This window comes from Asterias amurensis, chromosome 21 (assembly GCF_032118995.1).
Source record: "Asterias amurensis chromosome 21, ASM3211899v1".
In the NCBI taxonomy this organism is placed as follows: domain Eukaryota; kingdom Metazoa; phylum Echinodermata; class Asteroidea; order Forcipulatida; family Asteriidae; genus Asterias; species Asterias amurensis.
The window spans coordinates 12823584-12847827 of record NC_092668.1 but is presented as its reverse complement, the minus strand read 5'-3'; the positions used below and the strand labels follow the sequence as shown (position 1 = coordinate 12847827).

Sequence of the window (24244 nt, the reverse complement as noted above, 5' to 3'; positions counted from 1 at the left end):
CATTGATTTTTTTTTATTTTTTTTTTAAATCAAACTGGCCACGCGCAGCACAAATCCTTGAGGGGCGGCAGGATCTCACTCGGCTTTCATAATAGGGACTTCTGATGAAGACCATACTCGAAACGTTGTCTAGTTGTTTCGATTGCCCCCACATAAACTTGAAAGGAGAGTAAGGTCTTCTGTTGACATCACCTCTTGAGTCTTATTTGGTATAAATTTAATCTGGGACTCGATAGAAACTTTATTTAAAAAAACTTCATTCCATGTTCACACTGACTTTTGTGATGTATATTTGATGTGTTTCTGAATGCGTTTTTACACCTTGATCATAGGGCGAGCTCCCCCGAGAATTTTAACTTCGTGATATTTTTGGGAAGTGCCACGTTGAAAACGTGACCATTTTACGCATGCACCTTTTGGCTAGTCTACGAAATGGGTTTTCCTGAATCTTCAACAATGGCGACTGTCATTGACTCTCCGTCGTGACAATGCTTTTAATTTACGTAATGTTTCGCCTGGCAGCAAACCTTTTTCTGTAAATTTAAGTTCACACATTCTATAGGTATTCCCAAGTCTGACTGTTATCTTCAACTCGTCGCTGTGTACTGTGCGTTTTAGCCGCGTTGAACTAGTGTTAATTTCTGATTTATGACGCAATTTTCGTGAGCGGTGACTCAGTGACACAATTCAAGATGGCGGACTCTCGCCAAAATGCCTATGCAAACGCCCAGCAGCCGATGAAAATGCCGGGTTCTGGTCCGCCTCCTCAAGGAATCCCAAGTGGAATGGGACCACCATCTGCAAGTGAGTAGTCATTGAAGTCAAATAATTTTAGCTTTTATTTTAAGATGAATAACAACATTTACATTCTGTGGGCCTGGGCCTGGGGGGGGGGGAGCTCTAAATTTGACTGGACATTTTTTTAATATCTGTTTTTCTCTTTTTTTATCAGCTGGTTATTTGAATTTACTGACAAAAAGTGTTAACCTTTATCAGACTGAGTGAGACGACTTTCTGCATTCACTCAACTCTTAAATAAAAAAATTTATGACAAGTGAGAAATAAGAATAAGATTTAAAAGAAAAGGTTATGAGTTGAATCTGACTGCAATTATTATAAAGTTATTGCGTAAGTCCACTTGAATTAAAGATTTATTTAACAATAGGTTTTGCCCAACACCTGCGTAAATGAAATGGAAAAGTTTCCGTATGGCGCAACCACTTTTCATTCGATATGAAATACTAATTTACCTCAAGAAAACTCAATACTCAATGAGATATCCCTTTTTGTAAAAAATAAGTTAAAAAGTGGTGGTGCCATACGGAAAGTTATCAAATGAAATATTATCAAAGTCCAATCAGTATGATGAGTCCTGACTATATATATTATATTGCAAACTTTTTTTTTTTTAAACAGGGCCATCAATGGGACCCCCAGGTCCAGGAGGGCCTACCCCATCAGGAAACTACAACAATCCATCTGGAATGAACGTACCAAGGGGCTACAACCAAGGTCCGCCACACACTGCAAACGGTGCTCACCCTACCAACAACCCTCCCACTGGCACTACCGGCTACCGACCCTCGCCCGTAGACCATCGAAGTGGTTTGGTTAACACTAACACAGGCAGAGCTCAAACTCATTCAATGGGTGGTTACCAACCCACTGGTACTGCGAACTCAACCCAGGGTGGTCGAGGGGCACCGATGAGTGGTTACCCCGTTGCGAACAGCAGGGGACCGCCGGGTAACCCACCCTCGATGCCGAATCAGTACTCTGGCCCCTCGCAGCCAGTGAACTCATATCCTGGACCACACCAAGCTGTGCCATCAAGTTCCGCTGGATCTGGACCCCCCTCTAGAGTGGCAGCGCCGCCCTCGAGTATGCCCCTCCCTGGTGGGTCGCTGCCTGGCGGCCCTGGAAACTATGGTCGGTCAGGGTCGTATGGAGGTCCTGGCACACCTCCTGTCTCCATGGACTCACCTTCAACTCCCGATGGGTCTGGGATAGACCGAACCTTCAATTCATCAGGTTAGTAGGTCGTTGAAAAAAAAACGTTTGATGATAAAAGAATGTTTGACAGAGTGTCCTCGGAAGGAGTCACCCCAAAATGTGTGTTCCCTGCCTTGCTCATTTATTCCTTGCTAGTGATCATTGAAGGAGTGGTGGGGGGGGGGGCTCCAGTAATGTGTCACAATGTGGTAATACTAATACACTCATTAGTAATGACGTGACTTTTGCTGAATGGCAGAAAAATTTCCACCACTCACGCTGGCACATGATCAGGGCATCAAAGCACAGTAGACGTTGGTAAATATATTAAACACTGACAATGGCTTGGCAAGTCAGTAAAATTTGACCTGGACCGATTTCATAAAGAGCTAAGATTGATGTTAAGTGTCAATCCATCTTGACTGCTAAGCAGAGTTTGATGTCACTTTGTGTTATCAAAACGACGTAGTAACTTGCTTGACATCATCATATTGAACTTCTATTTTTAGCATTAGTGCAGAGTGCTGAATTTACTTATAAGTAGACACGATTCCGGGTTCTTGTTTAAAGCCAAAGCCAAATAGAGTTTTTTGTATGGCTCTGGCGTGTAGCCTTTATACCAATTGGAGACTTTGGAAAACACTAGGTGGCAGCAGACTTACCAGGTAAACCTTTATTGTTTACATAGTTCTGAGCATGCGCACATTACCGTGAGCAATGGATTTACCTGGTAAGTCTGCTGCCACCTAGCACCCCAAAACTCCCCCATGGACAAAATAAAATAGGCAAAGCACTGACCAGGACTCATTTTAACGGCTGTTAAGCAGGAAATCTTGCATGAGAAATTTGTGCTAAAAGCAAAAGTTAGCAGGAAACCAGTCAGTTTATGCACTTTTCATCACATGGTATTTTGGCTGGTCACCCAGTATGCTCAGCAAGAGTTTTCTGTGCTTCATTGTAAGTGTTTTTGTTGTGTATGGATAACACAAGACATAGATATAATAACTACAACTACATATAGAAAGGACCCACATACACTAGCCAATAACTTGTACTACATGTATGTAGTTATTTAACCAAAACTATTCATTGGTTTGCTCTGACATAAACAAGATGGCGGCAACTAGTTCATCATAGATCATCGGACAATCTCTTGATATAATTTTGCCTGTGCACCCCCCCCCCTAATTAATTTCACCTGCAAAATCATAAACCCATGGTGTTTTAACACACATTTTCCTGACTCACACGCATCCAATACCCTCCCCTTTTGTTTATTTTCTGTGGTTACTGTTTTAATATCTGGCTGCACGGCTCTGTTATGACGCCTCCTTGTTTGCCCGTTCCCCTTAAAAATAAACACCTAAAAGGCGAGGCCCTACAGGTGCCGAGGTACACCTCCATGATACGTTCACCCTCCACTGGATCCTTGGGTTCGCTCCCGTTGCCCACACTGCAGCTGCAGTCCTCGTCCCCAACGGCCGAGCTTGGGAGTTATTCACCGGGCGATTCAGGTATTGCCTTTCCGAATGATTAATTTTTTTTCATGTCCGCTTTCTGCTTCAAAATTCTTTCGCTGTGTGACGTCTGGCTGTTGTGGTGGTAGTAGCTTTTAGTAATCTCATCAGCTATTGTTTGCTTTGTCCTTCAGTATGCTTTGATATTAGCTGTTTACATTGTCTTCTTCATTAGTGATGAATCAACAGAACATGTCTCTGTGCGTATCTGACTCCCATAACTCACTCATTTTTTGAGGGCTAGATAGTTTCCAGGGGTCCTCCTTTTTACTTTTGTTTTCAATCGCCGGCTGGGCGCGTCAACCCAAAATTTAGGATGCTCCCAAGTTTGTTTACTATCATGTCACATGTACACTGTGTACACAATTTACAAAGCAGAAAAGTAGTAATTAAAGAAAGAAAATGAATTGAAGTTTGCAAAATTGAATTTTTTGACGATCTTATTCCCTAATTTTTGTCCGTAATAATAATATTTTTACAAAAAAGATACACAGGCAGTCTGCCAACATAGAGATACACAATGTACATAGCTCTGTAGCTCCTAAATTGGGGATTGAATGAACAAATCCTTCATTGGAGAAAGGAATGGCCTTCATTTTCATAACTGATTCTGGATTGAAGCATTTTCAATAAGCTAAAGGGACTATGTTCAAGCCGTAAAATATTCACCCATGCCAGCAGATGAGATTACCTATTGTATGTACCCAAATGCAAACACATTATCATCTAAAAGTGACAATGCATTTCTGCCATGAGGTCATTGATTAAGGTAAATGCGTAATGACCAAAAGACCTTGAATCTTTTCCACCACAAAGACCTTTGTCTTTTGTCTCGTTGTCTCTATGTCCCCATCATATTATGTATTGTTTCTATGTAGTCGTTTTCCAAATTGGAAAATTGTTTCCTTTGCATGCTTCAAAAGCCCTTTCCAAAAAGTGTCTTGCCCATCTAATTTATATTTTAATGCATGCCTTGGATAGCTAACATGCTGTATTTCCAGTTTATATTTTAAGTAGGTAGTAATGTTTTGTGCAATAGTCATTGTATAATGTAACGTATGAGTTACACATGTACATGTGTGCTCTACGTACTAAGAAAAATGAGCATTTATAATTAGATGCATCTATTGTGTTTGTTTGGTTGTTTGTCTGTTTGATTGTTTGTGATTTTCCAAACGAGGGAACTCATTAGTTTTATGATTATGAGTTGCTCAAATGATTAAGCAGCTAATTTGGGGTTGAACAAATAAAAATTGACTAAAACCAGAGTGGGATGTGGACCAATGACCCCCAGATCATTGTGCTGGCGCTCTACCAACTGAACCAGATCTAAGCGTTGGTGGTCTCCCGGGGTATTTTTTCAATATCTTTGTTCAGGGTTGCCAGTCAGAGGGTTAGCTTCCCTTGTCGATTTCACAAAGAGTTAGGACGAGTAGCTCTTCCTAACTTAGGATTAATCTTAAGGTCTGCATGCTACAGTGCAGGGTTGGGACTCGTCCTAACTCCTAAGATTAGTCTTAAGTTAGGAAGAGTTTTGTGAAATCGACGGCTGATTTGGTAGATCACAGGCACACTGATCCGAAGGTCGTTGGTTCAAATCCTGCTCTAGTAAATTTGTCCCCAAATTATGAAAATTTTACCCAGTAAATTCCCTTGTGGGTTATCACTTGATTGGTACGGTAATTCGACAACATGAACAAGTGAAATTTAGTGTGAAACTAACTAGTAGGTGGAAGCATAGTGTATTTTAAAAGCTGATATCTTCCCCCCCCACCCCCATCAGTCACCTGTTTTATTATTATAGTACAGACTAATCCTAGATAATGACCGCTAGCCTGTCTGGAGTGTTTCGCTTCGGTGCACTTTGCAATTACTCAACTGTGACTAATCAATACTGTATCCTATCATGATCAAATGACAATGTATGGACACCAAACTATAATTATAAATGGCAGGATATAATCATAGGGGACGAAATCCATTGCACCTCATTCCAAGCCCCCCCCCCCCCCATAAAAACACAAACCCAATAATATATGATATATATATTAAAAAATTAACGTTTTGCCGTTTTGAAAAAAGGAAGGTGGAGGGCCTTTTAATTTAAAATGGCTGCCCCAATTTTTTTTTTTTTAAGTAGTTTTTTTTTTTTTTTTTATTAATTTTGGTTTGTCTTAGATTGTTAGGATGTGTTTTTATAAGATGGAAAAAAAGGAAGTTGGCGGGGCACTAAACATATTTTTATTTGGTCTAATTTCATTTAGCTCTGTCTGTAGATATAGTTTGTCTTTATCCCTGATTCTGTGGGTGTTATTGTTAGATTCCTCTAGAGCTTATTGTTTTCATCCTTGTACAAGGGAACGATTTCTTCAAGCAACTTTGCATCGCATTTGAACATAACTTTTTATGTGCACACTCGATGCTAAAACTTTTTGGGTAGCAACTGATACATTTTGCCATGCAAGGAACGATTTCATCCAGCAATTTTGCGTAGCAAAATACTTCGGTTGAACAGATTTTGTGCACACAGAATGGTAATAATGAGTAGCAAAATATTATTTTTGAGTAGCAAATGTCACATTTTGCATAGCATTTTGCTTTGCTATGCAAGGGAAATTATTCACTGCTGTGCGTTGGAAATCGTTCACTGTTGTACAGGATTTTGTTCATTAAGATGAATGTAAACACTTTCTGTAGTGATCACATTGGCTTGGAATCTCATGACGAAATCGGATTTGTATCATCATTAGCGACATTAAGACCATTTGGTTATCACGTTCACATACTTTGAATTGTCCATTTGTAGTAAATGAAAGCTAACCAATGCGCTTGGGTGTTGCAAATCATCTTGCAGGTGGTAATAGTGCTATCAGCTACATGTTCAGACTTTACTTGTAGTGTTGTCATCAGTTCAAGACCACACTGAGCCTAATTTCATAGAGCTGCTTTTAAAAATACTGTAGCTTCATGTAGCTAAGCACAATAAAATTATGCTTGTCAGAAAGGGTTTGCTAGCGTAATACCATTTCACTGTTTACATGATGTACTGAACTGATGACTTAAAATAAAATCATTTTTGTATTTTCTGATGTACATAGGGCAATTGAGACAAATATTAAAATGGAATAGGGAATATTGACAAATATTAAAATGCAAAGAATGAGCTTAATAAATACACAGTGATGGATCAGTTCATATCGTTAGAGTTCTGTGGACTTAATGGAGTGGAGCCACATGTTGATAGAAGCGTGCCAACCCTTTTCCCAAAACTGTAACACATGCACACATGAAATGGCCCGATTTACCTCCAAATAAATGTCAAATGGTGCCGAAAAAGTGACTTCAGTTTTTTACTTCTACTCTCATTTAGGTCCTCCTTCCGCCCGGTCTTCAGCGGCACCCTCACCTGTTCCTTCCCTGAGATACGACGCTCTAGAAGGAGGCACGCCCTACACCTCAAATTTCTACCAAGGTAAAGTAGACAATGATCAAGTTCGCAAAAGGACCAATTGGTTGTTTAGTGATAAATAAGGGGCATGCGCACAGAAGTTGAAGTATCCCTCAGGGCAAGTTGAGAATTGGTGTGTACTAGCCAATCTTTCCTTGGCACTTTAAACTAGACAAAATACACAAGCTAGTGTTAAGGGCATTTCCTGGCTGACTTCATTGTTGACAAAATCGCAGCATTTTTAAAATATTATTTTAATTTTTGCAGTGATTCGTGTCAGATAAATATGATTCTATAGAGAAGATATGTTGAATTTCAAATCCAAATTAATTTTTCCCTCCATAGGTCCCCCTACACCAGGGACTCAACCAGCAGGCTCTCAGCTGCCAATATCCCCACTAGCTGCACCCTCCCGAGGCCCCCCACTAAGTGGGCCGCAGCTGGGTGCCCCTCAAATGGGTGCTCCCCAAATGGGTGGACCCCAAATGGGTGGACCCCAAATGGGTGGACCCCAAATGGGTGCTCCTCCAATGGGTGGACCCCAAATGGGTGGACCCCAAATGGGTGGACCCCAAATGGGCGGACCTCAAATGGGCGGACCTCCGACAGGCCCTCCTCAAATGGGTGGACCTCCAGCAAGTGGTCCCCCACTAGGTGGTCCTCAAATGGGTGGAGGGCATATGGGTGGCCCACCTTCTGGTGGCCCTCCAGTGCAAGGGGGACCCCCGTTTGGTGCACCTTCAATGGGCGGGCCACCTACCTCGGCTTCATCTTCTGGAGTATCAGGCAGGAGGCAGTACCCACAACCCGCTTCATATCAGCAACCGCCCCCGGTCAGTCAAGGCAGCGTTCCCCTAGGAGGGCAGAACGCACCAGGGATGATGGGCAATGCCATGCAGAGGTCGGGGGTGGCTCCGCAGCCGAATGGCGGACAAGCCGGCCCGAAAATGAACAACATCATGCAGCAACCAGTGAGTATTCAAACGCTGTTTTTCAGACTTTATAAGTTTGCCTGGTCTAGTCATCATTGGGAGACTGCCTCAGAAAACGGTGTTACCGCGAACTGAGTATACATATTGACACCTCGACATGCAATGCCTTAAAACCCATATCTAGGGAATCTAATACTCTGTCTGCTTTTCGTAAAGTCCTTAAGACTCGCCTTTTTCCATCTTAATTTCTTTCTAGTGCACTATGATCTTGATGACCATTGGAACTGTACTTAATAGCATTACTTATGCCCGGCTCCATGTCAAGCCGTTGCTTTAGCAATACAAATCCCAATCCATCAAATTTGGGTAAAAGCAGAAGACAGTTGTTTAATGATGTTTAAACTATTGTTTTTTCATTGATATTTTAGGGGGGTCAGCCCACCATGAACAACATAAACGCCTCTATGGGTAACTTAAAGGTCCAGCAGGGGGACACAAGACCCATGAATCTCCTACAGCAGAGGCACATCGTGGAAACCACGCCCGTAGAGCCACCCAAGAGTAGACTCAGCCCGGACTATCAGAAGCTCCAGGTGGACCCAGAGTAAGTTCACCCTGTCTTTAAGAATCTGTGATAATTTTTGATGTCAAAGACTAACTTGATAGCTGACTCGCCCGGAGTGAATTACCATCAGCAGGCCTGGAATTACTTATTTTTTTTCAGGGCAAGGCCACCTTGTTTTTGGAGCAAGTCAAATTCTTGAGGCACCAATGCCAGTAGATCAGGCACCAGGGCAAAAAAAAATCAAAAAAGGCGGCATGAAGGTCGTTAAATTATGAGAGATGTACAACAAAATTAACCATGCTGTTCTTTTTGCAGCATCTTCCGGAGTACGTTGAACGCTATCCCACAGACGAACGGTCTTCTACAAAAGTCACGCATGCCTCTGGGGCTTCTTATTCACCCATTCAGGGATCTCTCGGTAAGTTCAGCGTCTTTTCTTTCTGGTAAAAATCTGAAAATATGTGATTCTCTACATCCTGTAGCCTTAGATCTCCAGAGTCTTTCTCAGGATCTTTGCTGTTCCTAAAAGCGCCGCCATATGTAACCGATCCATCCTCACGTTTGTCCCTATTTCGTCCAGATGTTTCCCCAGTGCTTTGGGAATGGTGCCAAGCACTCCAACCACCACAGGTACTACTTTTACCTTCAGCTTCCAAATCTTACAAAGTTCCCTGACCAGCCGTCGATTTCACAAAACTCTTCCTAACTTGAGACTAATCTTAGGACTTAGATGAGTCCCAACCCTGCACTGTAGCATGCAGATCTTAAGATTAATCCTAAGTTAGGACCAGTTACTCGTTTAGGACGAGTTATTTGTCCTAACTCGAGATAAGACGGGTCCTAACTCTTTGTGAAATCGACCCCTGGTCTTTTGATATTATTATTTTTTTTTTAACTACATCAAGTCTTGTGTGTTTCTTTTTGCAGCATCTGCCAGTAATTCAATCCAGCGTTATTGTGCGATGTCGATCTTGTCGTACCTACATCAACCCATTTGTAACAATCATTGAGCAGCGACGCTGGAAGTGCAACCTCTGCTATAGGATAAACGATTGTAAGAACTGTTTTTGATGGCAAGGTTTTAAGTTTTTTATTTAATTGAATTGAATATTGAATATTGAATAATTATTGAATGTTGAATATGGAATATTGAATGTCGGATATGGAATATTGAATATTGAATATTGAGTATTGAATATTGAATAATGTATATTGAATATTGAATATTAAATGTTGGAATATTGAATATTGAATATTGAATATTGATTATTGAACGTTGAATTTTGAATAGGATATGGTATTAAAAAGGGTTTCCAAATTTGCTGGAAATTTAAAAACTGGGTGTCCAAATCGTCTCTTAAATGACATGTAAATGATTGATAAAACGGGGTGTCTAAATGTAAAACAGGCTGCCCAAATGACACACAGACGACCCTCTGGCTATTTTTTATGACTTGTGGTATTATACAGGATTGGTTGAGCTGAAAAAATAATCGCAGAAAGTGTTCATGTTTTGTGTGATCAACTATGCACATGCTTTCTCCAGAAGACGATCAGAGCATACTGATCGAAACGTCGAGTTGAAACCAACGGTGGTTTTTTTTCAGAACCACCCCAACTCATTGGAGATAGTCATTACATGGTGTTACCGCAAACCTTTCTATATTGTATTTCCACCATGCAAAGTTTCAAATCCTACTTATACACATGAAAACAAACCTGTGAAAATTTGTGCATAATCTGTTGTTAGTCGGGAAAAAATGGTGAAATTTGAAAGGTGAAAACAAAAGCAAATTTGTCAGTACATTCTAAGAAATGAAAATTATTTTTAAAACTCTACAAAAATTTCACCAGTTTTATCAATTTCTTTATTTCTTTACAGTACCTGAAGAGTTCACCTTTGACCCTGTTACCAAGAGTTACGGTTCACCGGAGAGAAGACCAGAGATTAAGTCAGCCACAATTGAGTTCATCGCTCCTTCAGAATACATGGTGAGCTAGTCAAATAATCATTAATGGAATAATTGGTCATTGAATGGCATACATCTCATGATGTCTCTCATACCGTCATGCACAACCCTCGGCCGATCCTTTTACGTCAGTGAGGGGGGGTCGGTAACTAATTGTGAAAACATTGAGAACTGATTCTTCTTCCCTTCTATAGTTGAGGCCACCTCAGCCGGCTGTCTACCTCTTCGTTCTCGATGTCTCCTTCAGCGCCGTGGAGTCAGGGTACCTGACCATAGCCTGCCAGAATCTCATGGACTGCCTGGATAAGATGCCGGGAGACGCCAGGACGCTGATCGGCTTCATCACCTTCGACAGTACCTTGCATTTCTACAGTCTACAAGAGGGAATGACCAGGCCGCAGATGATGGTGGTTTCGGATATCGATGGTAAGGACCCTGTCTGAATTTGCCGTCAGGTTTGATACTTTATGGAGACAATAATGTCTGGTATAATGACTTGCTTAGTCACAAGTTAACGTGTATATTTGAATTCCTCAGACTATAGAGACAGTTACTATGTTGAGTGGTTCAGGGCAAGCTTTTGCATAGCAACCTTCAGATGAGCCAACCCTGGTACCATTGTGCCATTGAAATTCATTCAGAATTTTGTATGGGTGTTCACCGTCTCTTACGTAACTACGCAAAAGCTTGCCCCGAATCATGTGAGATAGCAACTGTCTCTATAGTCTGAGGAATTCAAATTCAAGTGGCAACTTGTGATCAAGCACGTCATTGTACCAGAAACTATTCAAATCTAAACATGCAAATGGCTTACTGCCTAGGGAGCCAGTAACTGAGGGAATAATGTTGCATTTGCATAATTCCCGGACAACAACTAAACTTAAACATATCTTTTTCTTTTGCAGATGTATTCCTCCCCTGTCCTAACGACTTGCTCGTAAATGTACAAGAGAACAGAGAGGTTTGTTAATTTCTACTAGTTTTTCACTTACCCCTAGATTAATTTTAACAAGACCCCTAAAATTGATCCCTCTTTTGCAGGAAAAAAAGTTAAACAATTTTCTCATCCTTGTATTTTGTTAAATACTGACTTTTTCCTCCTCGTGTTTTGCTGTTTGTAGTTGATAGATGAGCTTCTAAATCAACTGCCGAGTATGTTTACCGGGAACAAGAATACGCAGACAGCTCTGGGACCGGCTTTACAAGCAGCTCTCAAACTCATGGTAAGAAAATACAAAAACAACAAAAATAATCTTCAAACTCTACTAATCAATATAATAACTAGCTTTTAGATATTTTATATTGCGTATTTTACAATGCCGTATCAATGAAATACTTTACATAAGTGCCATGGTCATTGGGCCAATAACAGTCCTTTAAACAGCTACCTGAGCGGAATGTTATACCTCCACGCTGCATCAAAGCGGCTTTACAAATAAGAGCTCCCCAACTATGACGTTTTGCGAGTAATTACGTAATGGAGCTTTTCGCAAATCTCTCAGAAAAGCGCTGGATTAGGATATTAAAAATGATTGTCTTTTTACACATCATATGACTCGATTTCCTTATTCATTGAAAACATTTTAAATGAAATTCAGCAAAGTTCACGACTTATTAGCATTTTCGTTCAAGCAGGTCTTTAAGAACTCACTCCGCGATAGTGAAGTTAGAACTGAGAAGTCTCCCAAATTGTGAAAAATCTACTCTGCGGTAGCAGAATGTAAAGCAAGATAGTTCCCTAAAGAACAAAATCTACCTTGGAAGTAGCTAGACACATGGTATTACTGCAACCAATTATGTAATAGTTCTCATTCTTATTTTATGTTTTCCCTGACAGAGCCCAACCGGGGGTCGTGTGACCGTGTTCCAGTCAGGCTTACCTTCTCTTGGTGCGGGGGCTCTGAAGTCCAGGGAAGATCCAAACCAAAGAGCTTCATCCAAAGTAAGTCGGCTTTTCCAAAATCAGGCATGTGAGACTAAGGAATGCCACAAAAACATCTTGAAAATGAGGGCGAACAACACAGTGTAAAAGTTGTGGCCTATGTTTTGTCTACGCTGCAGTACAAAGCGTGTTATTCAGACTCATAGCACTGGCCAAAAATCCGGACAATTTTTTTTTTTTTTTTTTTTTTTCATGAGCTGCCACTTGTCTGCAGAATGGAATGGAATGCTTATAAAAAATAGTATAACTGTTAGGGTGTTCGGGTTGGTGTAGTAGTGGTATCTTTCTCGCTTCCACCTCCCGGATCCCAGTTTGAATCATGCGGAATCGCAACCAAAATTAATACATGGAAATTAACTGTTGGTGATTCTTTTCCTTTCAGAATGTGCCAAATCTGGGTCCAGCGGTCGACTTCTACAAGAAGTTATCATTGGATTTTTCAGCTCAGCAGATTGCATGTGATATCTTCCTGTTCAGTGGGCAGTACACAGACGTAGCAACGCTAGGTAAGTGGAAAATACTAGTATTGTATTGTATACCATGACACAGTTGTGCCACCCTACGAAACCTGTCTACTTGTATGGTTTTGAAAGGGTTTGTCAACTTGCTGGAAAATGATTGGTCTTGTAACATGCCTGGACATCTTTCATCTATTTTATTGGCGTTGATAACAAAATCTCTAACTCCTCTTATCACCCATGAAGTTCATGCCCTCTTCATTTTTTCTAAATTTTGCGTAGCTGGTGTCGCAAAATACTCCGGCGGCAGCGTGCACTATTACCCAGGGTTCAACAGCACTCAGAACCTCGTAGAAGTGGAGAGGTTTGGCTTGGACTTCCGGCGATACCTGACGAGAAAGATCGGGTTTGAGGCAGTGATGAGGATCAGATGCACAAAAGGTAAGAAGAAAACCTTGCAAGATTTGACTGGGTTTAAAAATTTGTTTACCTTTTTTGTCTTATCTTTTTGTTTTAATAATCTTTGTTTATTCGATGTATTTCAAAAAAAAAACTCCCAAGATTTGTTTAGTCTAGTCCTATAAGACTAGTCTTAACTCTTGTGTGAAATGCACCCCAGAAAGATCATGTTCTTACTTAAACCCGATTTCGATTCCCGTTCAGGTTTGAGCATCCACACATTCCATGGGAACTTCTTCGTCCGATCGACGGATCTCCTCTCCCTTCCCAACATCAACCCAGACGCCGGCTTCGCTATGCAGGTCTCCATCGAGGAGAGCCTTCATGACTCCCCAGTGGCGTCTTTCCAAGCGGCGTTGCTCTACACAAGCAGTAAAGGTCAGTTGAAAGAAAGAGGCTAAAAATACACACCCCTTTCATCTGGCAACTAACACCTGTTATTTCCATGTAATTCCTTTTCTAAACAATGGATCATACACAAAGATTGATATTAAAATCAACAAGGCCGGACAATCATTCATTCAAGCCTTAATTTGGTTACATTGATTCGAATGACAGACAAACATAATATGCTAATGATATGCAAATTATCTCCCCTTATGAACGATTCAGGAGAGAGACGGATTCGTGTTCACACCATGTGCCTGCCAGTGTCCAATCAGATGACAGAGATCATCGCAGGGGCGGATCAGCAAGGCATTATGGGATTACTCACCAGAATGGGTAAGGTTTCGGCCATTTTTTAATTGAGTTTACTTAAATTGAAAAAGCATTTGATACACATCTTCATTGGCGTGCACTTTCCAGTACAGCTGTCCAACACAGACCTGTATGCTCGCACATGCGTAGCACCAACCACAACAACCCTGCTGAGAAGTCAACTTTGTTTAATTGGCCACGCCCTACGAAGACCTGAGGTGCCTCTCGCTACCTTCTTAAATAAAAAAAACAGCCATCTGAACCCTTTTGACAAGGTGGAAGCCTCCTCTGTATCAGGTTATAGGCGACCTCAACCATCGGCCTACAACATGACCAGGCTGTTTAAGCTGCCCAGGATCGGCCTGGATGGCACAAACAAATTTCTGTGAGAAAACCTGTAGCATCAATATATTGATTAGGTTATCTGTCATTTTCTTATTTTCAGCGGTCGACAAATCTCAGACGTCAAATATGTCAGACGCTCGGGACGCATTGGTCAACGTCTGCGTAGATTCGCTGTCGATGTACAAGACGACGCTACCAAGCAGTCACACTGTTGGGACATTGATGTGCCCTCAGTCGCTACGCATGCTGCCATCTTACACACTGGCTGCATTAAAAAACGTAAGAATTCCAACTGCAATTTTATGGGTAAACTTTCCTACTTGCTAGTGAGTTGATTTACCCTACGAAACCCTTCAACTGCAAGGGTTTTGTATAGTGGAGCAATTGTGTGTTGTGTAGATGCATTTACCACATTAGATCATATTACATTCTGGCATAGTTTATCTATCAAACAAGACACAGTTGATGATATCGAATGGTTAGACAGTAGGAGGGTTGACTGTGTACTTTGTAGATGCATTCACCACATGATATCATAATTTGGGCTGTCAAAGTTTGTCAATCATTCACAATCACAATGGATTCAATGGTCAGACAGTAGAAGGGTTAAGTAAATCATACTCTCTAGCTTTCTTATACCACTTCTCTAACAGATAATACGATTGGTTGGAATATCCACAGCCTTAACCAATGTAGCCAATCACATCTTGTCTTTCAGGTGGCCTTCCGTCTGGGTTCCAGCACCAGACTGGACGAGAGGGTGTACGCGATGGAGATGATCAAATGTCAACCCCTGCAATACATCATGCTTCATCTTCATCCCAACATGTACCCGGTGCATAACATGTCAGATGAGGTAAGCTGAATTTAATTAGAGGAAGAAAAAAACAAGTTTCTGGGGTCGATTTCACAAAGGGTTAGGACCAGTCGTAACTTAGGACTAGTTAGTCCTAGGAGGTATTAAAAACGTATGGCTAGTCCTAAGTTAGGCGAGTGACTCGAGATAAGACTAGTCTTTGAAATCCACCCCTGGTTACATAGGGTGGTTAAATCAGAAATACGTTTTTAATTAAGTGTGCATGATATTTGGAGTTGAGACAAAGAATGTTCATTGAAGTTTGTAAAAAAAAAACATAACGTCTTCACTAGTATGACTATTGATGACAAATGTGTGTTCCTGAAAGAGATGCAAAAAGTATGTATTATTTATCATTGCTTCTATTTACTACCATGTAAACTCTTCTTGTTAATCAATGTTTGTTGGAATGTATAAAACTGTTGTTACCCTCAAAAACATCACCCTGGGGGTTATAGGGTTTTGTTCCTGCAGCCGATGTCATGAAACGCTAGGATTAATCCTATCTTGAGTTAGGATGAGTTTACCTAGGATGAGTTCAATGCATCCGAACTTCTATGGATACAGAACTTAACTCGTCCTAAGTCTAAGATTAATCCTAAGGTAGGAAGAGTTTGGTGAAATGGACAGCTGAACTTGGAATAAAACAGTCACTTAATTATTCTCATCATTAAAAATTGATTATTATGATTAATGCAGGGTGCAATCCTAATCAACGATCAGTCAGTACCCCAGCCCCCGATCCTGGGTCTAACTTCCGAGTACATTGAGCGTAACGGAGCCTACCTACTGGACTGTGGAGACGCCATGTACCTGTTTGTCAACCGGGCGATCTCCATTTCGTTCTGTATGGAAATCCTTGACGTGCCTAACTTCCAGTCCATCCCAGAGGAAATGGTACGTTCCGTTCTCTTTTACTGATTTGACTCCACAGTGGAGTGTCCATTTTGTTTTTAGGTGATGTCTTGTATAAGTTGTTTTGACATGCTTAAAGATCTCTGAGGAAATGGTACGTTCCATGTTTCTTTACATTTTAATGTAACTATTAATGTGCCTAAACTTTGAGTCCATCCCAGAGGAAATGGTCTGTTCCATTCTTCTTTACTGATTTAACTCCACAGTGGAATGTTTCATTTTGACTTTGGGTGAAAATTTTTGTTCTTTATTCTTATTAAACTTTTGACTCAACCAAACTTCCAGTCCATCCCCAAGGAAATGGTACGCTCCATTCTCCAGTACTGATATAACTTTACAATGACTGTTCCATTTTGTCTTTAGGTGATGGTGTTTTATTCTTTACAGGTCAATATTGCTTTGAAAATTTTTCTCAAATTGACTACATTACTTTTTACCATTATAAATGATTCTTACTAAATTATTGCTTGTACTTTTGTGATCTGTATTTTGCAAGTTGAGAGTTTTTTTTGTTCAAACCTTTTAAAGAAGTGGTATGAGCCATTTTGCTTAACTTATCCAAGTCCAAAGTGGTTTGTTCCATTTTGGCTTTGGGTTGATGATGTGTTTTAATGTATTTAATATTATTTAACATGCAACAGTGTGCCCATATAAATACTGGTATTTGTTAATGAAATATTGCATGATAATTTCTATGATTTGTTCCCCATTTCACAGGTAATGGTGACCTTTTGTATTTTGAAATTTTGTTATTTTGTGAAGGATTTTTACATAATGATTTGTTTATTTTCTTCCTAAGCTGTCATTATGTTAACATTAGTCAGATTAAATATAATTGGTTTCTTCATGTGAGGTTTAAACATTTGAATGCCTAATTTTAATATGGCTTGTTCCATTTTTCCCTTCAGTAATCAAAATTTTCCAATTTTCTGTAGGTGAATTTATTTTATACTTGCAAACAGTAGTAACCATGTTTTAATTAGTGTTTGGTAGAATAGGCCTACAAGGTATTTCTGTCCTCAGTACATGTATATGGACTATTCCATTATGCTTCAAGCTTATTACTGACTGGCACATTCCATTTCTCCAACAGGTGGACTTACCGGAGCTTGCCAACCAAGCCTCAGAACGACTGAGGACGTTCATCCTGTGGTTATTAGATAAGCGGTCTTGCGCTGCACCCCTCCAAATTATTAGGTAAATAAACCCAGCCCCCACCTAATCACACCCCATCAACACCCCCACCCCTAAGTAAGTTAGGTAAAAACACGCTTAACACAGAAATATCATGCTTAACAAAAACTGGTTACTGGCCAAAATTCCACAATTTTGAACTGGTGCCCCACTCAAAGAAATGTTCTAAGCAGTATGTTGTGCCGAACAGTGTTATGAATTTGGGCCCAGTCTCAACTTTCCACCGATGATTTTCTGTTTAAAAGCCACTAGGGCCCCATTGCATGAATCTGCTTACCATAAGCAAGGAACCAGCGCTTACGTTAAGCAGGGAATTCCACGCTTACGTCAGTCGTATTTCACAGGATAGCTTGAGATGTTTTGCTAGTGCCTGTGCTAACTCTTTATTACTAAGCATTCTTTGCTTGCACAGTAAGCAGATAATGGGAGTCGTATTCACAGCATTGGGCGGTATGCAGAGCCATGAAATTTGGCCCACTTTACTGGTCCCAAACTCAGCCAAGTCTTAATTAATTTCCTTTTATTTTTCTCTCTGTAGGGAAGACAGTAAGAAGCGTACTTTATTCCTACGACACTTGACCCAGGATCGCACGGAATCCTCCATGTCATACTATGAGTTCTTGCAACACCTACAGAAGGAGATCAAGTAACGAGTCTTCATCTCATGTAAGCACAGAGACTCTGAGCTCAGCACGAACAGATTGCCAGCTTACCAAGTAACCATAGCATGTAATGAGTCTTCATCCCATGGGTCTGTTAAGCAGAGAGATTCTACGCTTAGCACGGACAGATTATCAGCTTACCAAGTAACCATAGCATGCAATGAGTCTTCACCCCATGGATCTGCTAAGCACAGAGATTCTACGCTTAGCCTGCACAGATTACCAGCTTACCAAATAACCATAGCATGTATACTGTCATTAATACCTTAATTCCATCTCCCGAAGTTTCAAGCAGGTTATTTTGCAGAGCAATTTGATGAATTTTGCCCAGGTTTAAGATATTTTGAAGTGTGTTACCTACCCCCCTTCCCCAACCTCTTAGAAAAAGAGATCTGACAGTTTCCCTGTCCATGGGTAAAGTGAATAGGTATTCGAAATGAGGCAATGTTGTTTTTTGGCATGACTGGACAGAGATTTTCTGTGCACAGTTTGCATTCACCACATGACGCATTGCTGGTTGACATGGTGCCTTGATCTTACAAAACCACACGATTGATATTGAATAAATCATTCAAGTGGAGGGTCAACTTCAGTTGTCTTTGATACTATGTCTGCATGCTGGAAGTAAAATACTGATTTCACTATTATAGGCTTGGGTTTTGCAATTTTCCAAACTCCCCCCCTGTCAATTGCGACAGTTTCTGACACCAAAAGTTATGTACAGCTCATGAGTTACAAAACAACCACACCTTGACTGGGGTTGCATACTTAAAGTTTTTATCTTAAAAATAGAAGATGGCAATCTAAAATTATATAAACTTCAGTCTTTTTCTGTCTATTTCTAAACCTCATTTTTACTTTAACCCCTGACTATCAAAACTTAACCCTTCCCAACTAAGAACTTACCCTACCTCAACCTATTTGAAACCCTATCCAAGTTATATGCCTAATCCTTTACCCCTACCTCATCATTCAAACCGAAACCGTACCCCACTGATTGTACCCATCTTATCCCAATCATTACCCTTCTCGTCCCATCCATTGCCTATATTAATCCCAATTGTACCCATCATATCCCAAACATTGCCCTTCTCATCCCAAACATTGCCTATATGATCCCAAATGTACCCATTTTATCCCAAACATTAACCTCCTCATCCCAAACATTGCCTATCTAATCCCAAATGTACCCATTTTATCCCAAACATTGCCCCTCTCATCCCAAACATTGCCTATATTAATCCTAAATGTACCCATCTTATCCCAAACATTATCCATCTCATCCAAAACCTTATCTATCTCACCCACACACTACCCACTTCTACCCAAATTTGAACCCAAACCATCAACCAGTTGGTGGCAAGGAGGCAATTGCATCAATTGCCTCTGTAAAGTATCGGGTCTGACACTTGAACATTTCAAGGGGCACCAAGGCAATGTTGAACAGGGGGCATGGAGGGATCAGGGCATGTTCCAAAATCTCGTCGGCCAAAAGTCACTCGGTTTGGCCTTGGTTGGCAAAAAGTATGGGCAACCGTAATTTCCATAAAGTACAACTTATCATTTACCACCGTAATGCTATCAACAGCACTGGTAAGTGGTAAATCAGTTGGACTGCCAAATACACGCATTACAGATTTCCTTCACACCATGGGGGTTTTAAGGCCCGTATGTTTTATTTAGAAAGGCAGACTTTTGCTACTTGAGGCTGCCCTTACCTAATGATGGCCAGTATTTGCAAACAAAGGAAAGGTCTGTAAAGTTTCTTCAACGACAATAGGAGACTCTTAGATGCTTAAATGGCCTGTACAGGAAATTTCTATTTTAGAGATTTTTAGTTTGGCTAAAAACTGGGAAAAGAAAACTATTTTTACTTAGTGGGTGTGTTTACATTGGGTCATTAATCTTATTTGATGAGCAGTTGGTCTGCCTGCGGCAGTCGGCAGCCCTACTGATTTGTGCAAGAGCCAATTAAGTCCACTGCTTGCGAAAGGAAATACATGGAGATAACAGGTGTTAGTTGCCATAAGAAAAGGATGTGTTATTGTAGCCCCTTTCTGTTGGTAACTGATCAATCAATGCATGGTTGCCTTCAAAGGGAAGTTGTGCCAGTTAATGAAGTTATTTATGTAAATAGTCAAAAGTGTCATTATATAAGCTCTTTAAATCACACATAATTTTTGTTTCCTTCTCGAATGTGACATCAAAGCAGTAATTTTTTTCCACACCAGGGCACGATTTCATAGAGCTGCTTACGCAGAAAATATGGCTTGATATTTTTGTCTGGCAGGCAAAACTAAGCAAGATCCCAGTTACATTTTGTTGAGTGGTATTTTAGCTGGTAACCTTATTCTGGTAAGCGTAGCTTTGTTGTACTTAGCAGCTTTTTATGCTTCAGCAGCTATGTGAAATTAGGCCCCGAACTCCAGTCAATTCTATATTAATGTTTTTGTAAAGAGAATTTCTTTGATCATTTATCGTAATTGATTCCTGCTCATTTTTTGCAAATAACATGTAGCGAAATGTCACAGTCTCGCTCTTAAGTCAAAACAGTCGTTCAGTATTTGACCGAATGTGCCGGCAAAATGTTCTCTCGCGTCATAAAGGCTTTAAAAAGATGAATCCACTCGAAAAGCTTTCAAATTTACAGCAGAAATCCTAAGTTGTGCCTACTCTGCGAAAACTTTTCTGATTTATAGCATAAAAAGAATGCCTTGCACTTCTAAGTTAACAATGGTGTATAAGTTTGCATGCCTCAAAGTGACTGTGAATGACTGTTAATAACAGTCATGACAGTGGATAACTGTGAATGACAGTCAATAACGGTGGATGATTGTGAATGACAGCCAATGATTGTTAATGACAGTCAATGATTGTTAATGACAGTCAATGATTGTTAATGACAGTCAATGATTGTTAATGACAGTCGATGACAGTTTCAACGGAAGAGGCACACAATTTAACACGAATGCATGAAAACTGGCTACTCTTTGCCTAAAATGAGCAGGGAAGCCGACAGCAGATTTGTTTGTTTTCAACTCATCGCATATTTTTTTTCTCGTTCTGATGATGTACATGTGCAATTCTCGTGAGATTTCTTCTTTTTTGCACAGGTTGCCCGATTCATGTAAACAGGGCTATCGATGAACTAATTTAAACTTGTAATAAATAAGTACTTTTAATTAAAGTTATTGTATTTGGATACTGCAGACGTTATAGAATAGAAAGCTCAAAGGACTATCTCAAGTCTAATTAAATTATAAACGTTTTTATTAATAGCTTGGGTGGTACGTTTTGAAAACACCAACTACCGAATGTATGTAATTTCTGCAACTATGGGTCTGTGTGACCCCTCATCCTCACAGAAATATATTAACATTTGTAACCTGTGAAAAGTTACTGAAAAAATAAAGAGCTCTTGCGTTTGTGAAAATACAGAAACAATATCAAATGTTTTTGTCAGTTAATTTGTATGGAATGAGGCGCATGTATTTTGACCTTGCATAATAATTTGCAACACCAACCCTTTGGACAAAACCTGTGTTGTTGAATAACCTTTAGATCTGACGTCACATTTCGAAGCCGTGAATAACGCCAGATACCGGCCTTGCATGCCTGTCAGATGCTGCCGGTGGTGCTGACAAACTACGTCACTTTGGAACGGACCAATCATAACACAGATATTGCGAGTTTACGTCACTGCACGAATTCATTGTATCCATTAAAGAAGCACGGGTAAATACAACAAATTATATTTACTTTTTAAATCTTGGTGAATCGATTGATCGACGGAATTAAGTAATTAATTGGGCGTTCGTCACGGCAATCTTAAATTAAACCAAGCTCACATCTTGGTCGGTGTGTGAGCGAACTTTCAAAAGTTTGATGCCTAGGGGATAATATATAATAAAATATCAAAAATACGTTTTGGGACAAATCTATCATTTTTTACCCACCAAAATATAAATATATGCAACGTACAGATTGTGTTCACATGAATAATAGTGGTGAAAATGTAAACACTTTTCCCACCAAAACCCCCTAAAATATTATACACAATAAAGGTCAGATAGTTTATTGGTGAAAAGCCCAGGCAAGTTCATAAAGTATGAAACTACTGGCTGTGAAAGTTTTTTCGTAAAGTTTAACAAAGCCTCAAAGTAAAATGTTTCTTTATAGGTAGTCCGTATAGTGCGAAGCTGTCTAGACTTTGTCCGCGACCACAAGCAAGGTGAAGGGAGGCCAGGCACGCAAACTACAATGGACCTTTTACAACTTGTTTTTGGTTTCGTAGGTTTTTCTTCATAAATCAATCAGAAGCGACCTGGGTCAGTGGGTCAGCGTATAACAAAATGTACACTGCCTGAAAACATCCACCATTCAGCTTACTTTCGTTTATAATTTATGTAGGGGTGTGATGCATTCATGTAATAATAATAATATAATAATAACAAGTTCTTATATAGCGCATTTCACAATAAACCGTATCAATGCGCTTTACATTAGTCCCCTGGTCATTGGGCCAATAAACATCCCTTTAATCTTTCTCAGCTCCCATTTAGGGAGTATACAGCCCCGAGCTGCCGTGGCGCTCCGAAAGCTTTTCATTCACAATATCAAACTCTACCCTCGCAGGTACCCATTTATACCCCTGGGTCTGTTGCTTTCACGCTGCCTTTAACCAATGTCAAGTATTGATCATTCATCCTCTTATATTATTTATAAACGTATTTTTCCATATTTATTTCACCATGAACTTTTACCCCATGTCTGAATTGATTTCTTTTTGGTGTTTTCCGTTAATTCAACCCTGTCTGAACAAATGGACGAAAACAATGTCGTTTCAGAGGGAGCCGTTTCTCACAATGTTTTATACCATCAACCTCTCCCCATTTCGTCACCAAATAATTATTTTGAGTAATTACCAATAGTGTCCACTGCCTTTGACTATAAAGTAACGACACATTGTAGAAAAATTCATCTTTTTGGTTCAATGTTTTTGAACTACGTCATCACGTTACGTTCAACCGAACACCGTATTTTTGTAATAAACAAAAATTATATGTATAGTTTTTTTTTTAGAACTTTTGTTATTTGTTTTGTCCTATCTAAATTTAGATTATAAAATAAAATAAAACTATTACCTGTGAACCTTCATTTTCAATTGTTCAGATACCGCCGAAAATTCGGAGCGGTTTAGTCCACGCAGTAGGAAGAATAATCCGTACCTGGAATACTCAATCAAACCATGGAGCAAGGAAGAGGACAGATACTGATTTTGCTTTGCATTTATGGCTTCCCATAGTTTTCCAACATTGGGCTATGACGTTGCAATAGAAAAGTTTAGTAAACATTTCTTTTGTTTTACAAACATTGTATGGACGGCCTTGAGTCACCAAAAACATAATATCAACCCGCTTGGCAAAATTGCCTTTTCGAAAAAATATTAAACTTTTTAATGAAGTATAATTACGTTAAACCCTTTGGATAATAGATTTTATTTATCAGTATCATGGGTATTAATTTGATAGCACTATTGTCAGATAAACAACTGTTTATTATGCAGTGAAAGCCGCTTCTCGAACTTTTGGCAACAACTCTAATAGTCTATAGATACTCGCACACACGCACGATGACCAGTCTACCAAAGTGATAGACCGTTGGGCAGACTGTGGACCAGTGGTTCCACTGCACGAATTGCAATCACAAGGCTGTGTGTTCGAATCCTACCAAGCTAACCACTGATTTCTCATTAACTGTATGCCTTATAAGCATTGTCGTCTAGTTTCGGAATCACAGTTTATGGATATGTGCAATTCATAATCACAGACTTAATGTAAGATCATCTAAATAAATAAACAAACAAAGCAGCAAACAAGCACAAATCACGAACAATCAGTACTGTTGAGGCGCGGTCTAACGTTAAAGCTGGGGTTGATATTATTGCATGTTTATTTTATGAGCATTTGCCAGCATTCGCTTCACGGCGTGTCGCAGCCGAGCAGTTAAAAGCACCAGACTCAAGCCCTGATGTTTCTGATCAATAAACTGTGGGTTCGAGTCCCGGTCTTGACACTTGTGTCCTTGCGCAAGATACCTCCCATAATTGCTTTGTCTTTCGGATGGGACATAGGTCCTGCATTTGTACTAGATTTGGTACCGGTATTGCATGTTCAAAAGAACCCAGCACAGCTTTAGCAAAGATTATAGAGCGCCGCACGGCCCTATAGTGATCAAGTTCACCTACGATACACCCTTGCTACCAGAAATATATATATATATATTTTTCA

The 24244-nt window shown here is 40.0% G+C and overlaps 1 protein-coding gene across 2 annotated transcripts; it reads left to right on the top strand.

Moving 5' to 3' along the window:
• The first annotated feature begins 419 nt into the window (after positions 1-419).
• On the top strand, positions 420-19524 carry LOC139952944 (protein transport protein Sec24A-like). Of its 2 annotated transcripts, XM_071952279.1 has the most exons (22): positions 420-804; positions 1417-2031; positions 3363-3506; positions 6880-6981; positions 7303-7928; positions 8318-8493; positions 8770-8872; positions 9382-9508; positions 10337-10446; positions 10619-10850; positions 11330-11385; positions 11546-11647; positions 12262-12366; positions 12749-12872; positions 13107-13265; positions 13488-13661; positions 13896-14006; positions 14428-14606; positions 15046-15183; positions 15883-16080; positions 17192-17295; positions 17831-19524. In XM_071952279.1, the coding sequence occupies exons 1-22, from the start codon at positions 693-695 to the stop codon at positions 17940-17942; spliced, it is 3909 nt and encodes a 1302-aa protein (XP_071808380.1). In that variant the 5' UTR covers positions 420-692; the 3' UTR covers positions 17943-19524. The 2 variants fall into 2 exon arrangements, with proteins under 2 accessions (XP_071808380.1, XP_071808381.1); XM_071952280.1 differs by lacking the exon at positions 3363-3506.
• The last annotated feature ends 4720 nt before the right edge of the window (positions 19525-24244 follow it).